This window comes from Triticum aestivum, chromosome 2D, assembly GCF_018294505.1.
Source record: "Triticum aestivum cultivar Chinese Spring chromosome 2D, IWGSC CS RefSeq v2.1, whole genome shotgun sequence".
Lineage (NCBI taxonomy): Eukaryota > Viridiplantae > Streptophyta > Magnoliopsida > Poales > Poaceae > Triticum > Triticum aestivum.
This window is the reverse complement of record NC_057799.1, coordinates 571,753,306-571,761,203: the sequence shown is the minus strand read 5'-3', so window position 1 is coordinate 571,761,203 and position 7,898 is coordinate 571,753,306. Positions and strand designations below refer to the sequence as shown.

At 54.0% G+C, this 7,898-nt stretch overlaps 1 protein-coding gene across 1 annotated transcript; it reads left to right on the top strand.

The window, feature by feature from the left end:
• Window positions 1-505: 505 nt before the first annotated feature.
• On the top strand, window positions 506-2,034 carry LOC123054587 (translation initiation factor IF-2-like). Its single transcript, XM_044478386.1, has one exon. It carries the CDS (start codon window positions 765-767, stop codon window positions 1,797-1,799), a length of 1,035 nt encoding a protein of 344 aa, XP_044334321.1. The 5' UTR covers window positions 506-764; the 3' UTR covers window positions 1,800-2,034.
• Window positions 2,035-7,898: the final 5,864 nt, after the last annotated feature.

Here is a 7,898-nt window from a genome sequence, read left to right as displayed (position 1 = left end):
AGTATTGGCACATGGTACAATATATGCTAGTATAACAAAGATTCATGTGGCAAATGATTTCCAAATAAAGATTATTGTCACACAATACTTATGAATCTTTTTCATAGAAACACTTAGTAATGTAGACCAAAAACATGACATTAATGCGCATATAATACTTACAAATGCACGCTTTAAGTACATATAAATATATTGGCTATTTATAAAAAATTAATATACATATAAATATATTGGCTATTCATATGTCATACTACTATAGTGATATCACATATGAATATTAAGTACAAAATATATAATCATTGAATATTTATCATTAAAAATACCACCTTTAGATGTCTCTGTGACGCGCATAATCTCCATCTTCTTCTTTTTTTCCTTAGATTAAAAAAGGGTGAGGCCTGCACGGTTGCACAACTGTATAGTGCAAGATACAAATATAGTTGTTTTCAAAATAAAAATAAAATAAAATATACTACTAACAGTGAGTACAAACAGGTTTGGTGACCCGCAAAAAAAGAAAAGGTTTTGGTCAACCACCCCCGACGTCGGCACACGCACTATCCATCGGTTGCCTCGTATACCCTCTTCCCGGGCCCAGAGCCGCCTTCGCTTCAGACCCGGTAACCCAGAAACGACCCGCTTATATACTCCAGCGTTCGTTGACACGGCGACGACGAAGTTAAACAACTCCCTCCTCCCTCGCCCCCGCACACAGACCACCGACGGCAACCACCTCCAGCGTTAATGCTCCACCGACGCCGCTAATGGCCGCCGCCGTCGCCGCAGTGACCTCGCCGGATCTCTTCTCGTTCCACGCGTCCATCGCGCCCTTGCCGGCACCTCCGGTGGGCGCTGAAGACGACGACGGCGACTTCGAGTTCCGCATCCCGGCGGCGGTGGCCGCGCTCTCCGCCGCTGACGAGCTCTTCTCGGACGGAAAGCTCGTGCCTCTCCTCCCGCTGCTGAATCCCGCCTCGACCTGCTCGGCTCCGCCGTGCCCGGAGGAGGAGCCTCCCTCGGAGCCCGCCTCTCCCCGCGCGCCGCGGTGTGCTGGGCGGCGGTGGCGTGATCTCCTCCTCCTCGTTACAAAGAAGCCCAAAGCCGGCGAGACCAAGGGTCGCACGGAAGCGTCCGTGGGGCGTCGGGAGGCGCATTCGCGGCCGCTCCTCTCGCGCGACTCCTCCTCGTCCTCGTCGGCCTCCTCGTCCGACTCCGGCAGGAACGCGCGCCGCCCGCCGCCGCCGTCGCGCCCACCCCTGCGGACGCGCTCCGCGCCGGTGGCGAGCCTCCTCCACCTCATGTCCAAGAAGAACGCCGGCGGCTGCAGGAACGGCGCCGCCGCGGCCGCGGCCCCGAAACAGCGCCAGCAGCAGCAGGCGTGCGCGCACCCGCTCCTGACCCGGGCCTCCTCGTCGTCCTCGGCCTCCTCCTCGGACTCCGGCAGGAACTCCCGTCCGCCGTGGCATCCGCGCGGCCCCGCGCGGCCATGGCGCCCCGCGATAGCCGCCGAGAGCCCGCGCGTCAGCGCGTCCGGGCGCGTGGTGTTCCGGGGCCTGGAGCGGTGCTCGAGCACGCCCGCCGCGGGGGGCGTCGGCGGCCTGCGGCGGCCGCGGCCGAGGGGCATGGAGCGCTCGTACTCGACCAATGTGCGCGTGGATCCGGTGATCAACGTGTTCGGCTTCGGGCACCTGTTCTTCCCAGCTTCGCCGTCCAAGGAGAAGAAGGCCGACGCCGCGGGCGGCGGCCGGAGGAACAGGCCGGAGAAGCTGGCGATGATGCTGAGAGATCCGCAGGATTAGGTGGTGGCCATGCTGGAAATAACGCATGAGATTCTTCCTGTCGCGGATTCTTCTCTGTATTTCTCATCTTGTTTTTTCAGTTTTTTGTAATATATACTGCTGCTGCTCCTGTTGTTTAGAACTAGATCTCTCAAATTTCAGAGACCTCATGCGAATCTGAACCTACTCTGAACTTGTCTTCAGAGTGTCGATGTATAAAATTTCTCATGAACAGAAGAACACTTTGGTTCCAAAACCCAGCTAGTTTTGCTTCAAGCTGAAGATCACTGTGAAACCGGATGAGGATGCAGCGTACTTTTTAAATTTGGAAATAAGGATGTGGCGTCAAATAGCAACAGTTGGAGCAACGGGACATCAAAGTTTTGAAATTTATCTGGCTGTCCCCGACAGTACAATAGAATAGGGTGCAGTGACTGCCCTGCCGCTGGTGGCAGGAAAGGAGAACTGGGTCCGTGATCTGTGCTCTGCTGCCCCCACCCTCCCGCCTGTGGTGCTACAATTCAAAAGCCTCTTAAATTTGTTGTATGTGTACACTACTCGTAGAGTACACATGTGTGGAACTGACAAGCCTGCATTTTGGAGTTTTAAAGAAATATATGGATGGCAATATGGCATAGTGCTGATTTGATTTGAAACCATTTTGACTTATTTTACTCATATCACACATGGGGATCTCCGGGGACGTGATGGTTTAGAGGCACCTACCATTGTGTCTATGACATGTTGGCTCAACAGGTGGCTGGCCCACATGTCAGTGACACAAAGGCAGGTGCCTTTAAGGCACCGAAGCTGCGTCCATCTCCACTCGTTCGGCCCTCAGGCGCAACCGGCAATTGTGGTTTGGCCCTTCGGCCAGCGCGTTTTTGGCCCCGAGGGCGATCTAGTTTTCAGTCACGCCTCCAAGTTCGGCCCCAAGACGCGTATAAATTCAAACATGATATTTCCCGCTACAAAAAAAGACGCCACAAGTTCGGCGATCACCATACCACAATTCGACGATCAATCATACTCGAAAGTTCGGCGTTCAAAAGGAAGGACGCGTAGGCAATGTATCAAACGACGGCATGCCCGGGCTGGTCGTCGTCGACGCAGCTTCTGTGTTGGGCGTCGTGGAGGCATCATCACTCGGGCTTGTTGGCGGCGTGCATTGGGGTCATCGTGGGAGTTGGCGCGGCCGTCGACGACATCTGGTTCAAGCGAGCAGACGGGGGGGAGTGGTGGAGGAAAAATGGAGGGGAAAATCAGGGGATCCGCAGGAAAAAGTGTCGTCTCTCACCGACAGAGCGGACCCACACGCCTTTTTGCTTCAGCCGCCGCCCCCAGACGGCCCCCGGGGGGCTCGGGTTCGCCGGCTGTTATTTCGGCCCAAACCGGCGATAAACAAGGTCCTGGGGGCGCGACTGGGCCGATTTTTTGGCGCTTGCGCTGAAAAATGGCCTAGGGGGCCAGTTGGGGACGCGGCTGGAGATGCTCTTAGGCCTCCAATGCTTCTCATCTTCCTATCCCCAATGGCTGAGCACGCGCAGTTCCTACAAGTCTACGCTTCGCTTAAACCGAATTTCCTTGCACAGGAGTTCAGGTTGTGTCCAATACCGTCCTTCAAATCGTCCATGGCACAGTCTAAGGCCAACCCAAGGCACAATCCCATTTCATCTGACCGCGTCCGTTTGGATCAAAATGGATATAGGCAGAGCTGGCTAAACGGGCCGGTCCGGCACGGCCCACCCTAATCGGGCCTGGCACGGCACGGCCCGCCATGGCACAATTATTAGCCGTGCCAGCCCACGTGTTGTGTCCTCCAGCCTAGGCACGACCCAGCTAATAAACGGGCCGACCCGTGGCACGTTTAGCACATTGGGCTGCATATTTTCAACATGTTGGGCTGCTTTTTCGGCCTATTGGGTTGTATTTTGAACATTTGTATATAAAAAAAATCTATAAAAAAAGGGTCGTGTCGTGCTGGCCCGTGTGCCCAGCCTCCAAGCCCAGGCATGGCCCAAGTCGTGCCGGCGTGCTCACGGGCTGGCTTGATTGGCCTGACCCATTTTGCCAGCTATAGATGTAGGTCATGGCCCAATGCACGGGAGCAACCGTAAATAATGTTCATCCAGTGTCCGTCTCGACTCAAAACTTGTGCAATTTTGGGCCAGACCCGCATACATACGGACACTGAAAGGACGCGCGCGCGTCGCTCACCCCTACCCTGCCTGTTGGTTGTCCAACTGTTTCCCACCGACCTCATTTAATCCGCACGCCCGTCGTGCCCTGCAAGTCAACCACCCAGCTCCCTCATACGCGTCCTTTTTAATGTGGAAGTCATGGACCAGCCAGTCCACACACTTCCATCGACACGTGCCTCCTCGAGCCCCGGCACCCAAACCCTAGCTCCGACCGCCGCTTCACCACCTAACATCGGTCGCCCACCGCCTCCTACCATGGTGTGGAAGTAGGTCCCCGGTAGGGGAAGCACGACCACGAGGCTGGTTCGTCGTTCGGCGGTCGTCGCAGCTCCAGCACCTCCTCGCCGCCCACATTCAGCATCTCCCTGTCGGCGGCCCCGCCTTGCATGTGGTCGTACATGAAGGTCGAGACTTGCCAGAGCTATCGGGAGACGGGCACGCCGAATCTGTGGAATGACATCCATCTCCCCAACTATTGGCACCTGTCGGCAGATGGGATGCCCGTGCCGCCGGTCCCGGTGAGCGGCCGCGCTTACCTGCCGCTGGACCTCGTCAACAATGCCAAGTACGCCATCGATTCCCCGCTCTAGGACACGTGGTTTCGGGAAGATCGCGGCCTGCAGCGGCAATCCTCGCCACGGGCGCGCTCTACCGGCCTCGCGCGCTCCCAGCTCGCACAGGTCGCCCGGTCGTGCACGAGGGCGCGGGCTAACACCGATGCCCTCCCCCTTGTCGTCCCCGCCACCACCACCTCCCACCATGTCCGCTGAGGAGGAAGAAGAGCTGGTGAGGAGGATGCTCAAGGACTCCGTTCGGGAGCATGACCGCGCCCAATGGGAGGGCCTCGGCGAGATGATGGCTCTGTCGGCCGCTGGGGACGTCGCCATCCCGGAGCTGCAGGTCAAGGAGGAGCCCATGAAGGAGGTGCACGACGACGTGTTCGAGGAGCCACCCACCGCAGCCTTGGTGGGCAATCCGGGAACGTGGACGGAGATGGTGCCCTGCATGCCGGAGTATGTGTCTATGTGTCCTCCCGGGTTGGCGCCGACACATGGTCACCATCCCCGCCATGGACAGTAGTGATGCAGGCGCCTCCCGCCTGGTAGCCACCGCAGGGGCCGCCAGCCCACCTATGGCAACCACCGCCCTACATCAACCTCATGAAGGACGACGAGGACTAAAGACAGCGACGATCCTAAATCTAGGTTTTATGTTTTTTAATTTTATATTTAGTTTGAACATGCAGCCTAAAGACTTTGTGTGTTGGAAATATGCCCTAGAGGCAATAATAAAATGGTTATTATTATATTTCCTTGTTCATGATAATTGTCTATTGTTCATGCTATAATTGTATTAACTGGAAACTGTAATACATGTGTGAATACATAGACCACAACATGTCCCTAGTAAGCCTCTAATTGACTAGCTCGTTGATCAATAGATGGTTATGGTTTCCTGACCATGGACATTGGATGTCATTGATAACGGGATCACATCATTAGGAGAATGATGTGATGGACAAGACCCAATCCTAAGCATAGCTCAAGATCGTGTAGTTCGTTTGCTAAGAGCTTTTCTAATGTCAAGTATCATTTCCTTAGACCATGAGATTGTGCAACTCCCGGATACCGTAGGAATGCTTTGGGTGTACCAAACGTCACAACGTAAATGGGTGGCTATAAAGGTACACTACAGGTATCTCCGAAAGTGTCTGTTGGGTTGGCACGAATCGAGATTGGGATTTGTCACTCCGTATGACGGAGAGGTATCTCTGGGCCCACTCGGTAATGCATCATCATAATGAGCTCAATGTGACCAAGTGGTTGGTCACGGGATCATGCATTACGGTACGAGTAAAGTGACTTGTCGGTAACGAGATTGAACGAGGTATTGGGATACCGACGATCGAATCTCGGGCAAGTAACATACCGATAGACAAAGGGAATTGTATACGGGATTGATTGAATCCTCGACATCGTGGTTCATCCGATGAGATCATCGAGGAGCATGTGGGAGCCAACATGGGTATCCAGATCCCGCTGTTGGTTATTGACCGGAGAGTCGTCTCGGTCATGTCTGCGTGTCTCCCAAACCCGTAGGGTCTACACACTTAAGGTTCGGTGACGCTAGGGTTGTAGAGATATTAGTATGCGGTAACCCGAAAGTTGTTCGGAGTCCCGGATGAGATCCCGGACATCACGAGGAGTTCCGGAATGGTCCGGAGGTAAAGATTTGTATATAGGAAGTCCAGTTTCGGCCACCGAGAAAGTTTCGGGGGTCACCGGTATTGTACCGGGACCACCGGAAGGGTCCCGGGGGTCCACCGGGTGGGGCCACCTATCCTGGAGGGCCCCATGGGCTGAAGTGGGAAGGGAACCAGCCCCTGGTGGGCTGGTGCACCCCCATGGGCCTCCCCCTGCGCCTAGGGTTGGAAACCCTGGGGGTGGGGGGCGCCCCACCTGACATGGGGGGTAAGTTTCCCCCCTTGGCCGCCGCCCCCCTTGAGATTGGATCTCTAGGGCCGGCGCCCCCCCACAGGGCCCCTATATAAAGAAGGGGGAGGGAGGGCTGCGCACCCAAGCCCCTGGCGCCTCCCTCTCCCTCCCGTGACACCTCTCCCTCTCGCTGAGCTTGGCGAAGCCCTGCCGAGATCCCCGCTGCTTCCACCACCACGCCGTCGTGCTGCAGGATCTCCATCAACCTCTCCTTCCCCCTTGCTGGATCAAGAAGGAGGAGACGTCTCTCCCAACCGTACGTGTGTTGAACGCGGAGGTGCCGTCCGTTCGGCGCTAGGATCATCGGTGATTTGGATCACGACGAGTACGACTCCATCAACCCCGTTCTCTTGAACGCTTCCGCTCGCGATCTACAAGGGTATGTAGATGCACTCCTTCCCTCTCGTTGCTAGTAAACTCCATAGATTGATCTTGGTGATGCGTAGAAAATTTTGAATTTCTGCTACGTTCCCCAACCGTGGCATCATGAGCTAGGTCTATGCGTAGATTCTATGCACGAGTAGAACACAAAGTAGTTGTGGGCGATGATTTGTTCAATTTGCTTACCGTTACTAGTCTTATATTGATTCGGCGGCATTGTGGGATGAAGCGGCCCGGACCGACGTTACACGTACTCTTACGTGAGACAGGTTCCACCGACTGACATGCACTTGATGCATAAGGTGGCTAGCGGGTGTCTGTCTCTCCCACTTTAGTTGGATCGGATTCGATGAAGAGGGTCCTTATGAAGGGTAAATAGCAATTGGCATATCACCGTTGTGGCTTTTGCGTAGGTAAGAAACGTTCTTGCTAGAAACCCATAGCAGCCACGTAAAACATGCAACAACAATTAGAGGACGTCTAACTTGTTTTTGCAGGGTATGCTATGTGATGTGATATGGCCAAAAGGATGTGATGAATTATATATGTGATGTATGAGATTGATCATGTTCTTGTAATAGGAATCACGACTTGCATGTCGATGAGTATGACAACCGGCAGGAGCCATAGGAGTTGTCTTAATTTATTGTATGACCTGCGTGTCAATGAAAATCGCCATGTAATTACTTTACTTTATTTCTAACCGTTAGCCATAGTAGTAGAAGTAATAGTTGGCGAGACAACTTCATGAAGACACGATGATGGAGATCATGGTGTCATGCCGGTGACGAAGGTGATCATGCCGCGCCTCGAAGATGGAGATCAAAAGGCGCAAGATGATATTGGCCATATCATGTCACTTTATGATTTGCATGTGATGTTTGTCATGTTTACATCTTATTTGCTTAGAACGACGGTAGCATAAATAGATCCCTCACTAAAATTTCAAGAGATGTGTTCCCCCTAACTGTGCACCGTTGCGAAGGTTCGTTGTTTCGAAGCACCACGTGATGATCGAGTGTGATAGATTCTAACATTCGCAT

Excerpts from the sequence above, each read along its gene's own strand:
- LOC123054587 (XM_044478386.1), top strand. The coding sequence starts at position 765 with ATGGCCGCCGCCGTCGCCGCAGTGACCTCGCCGGATCTCTTCTCGTTC.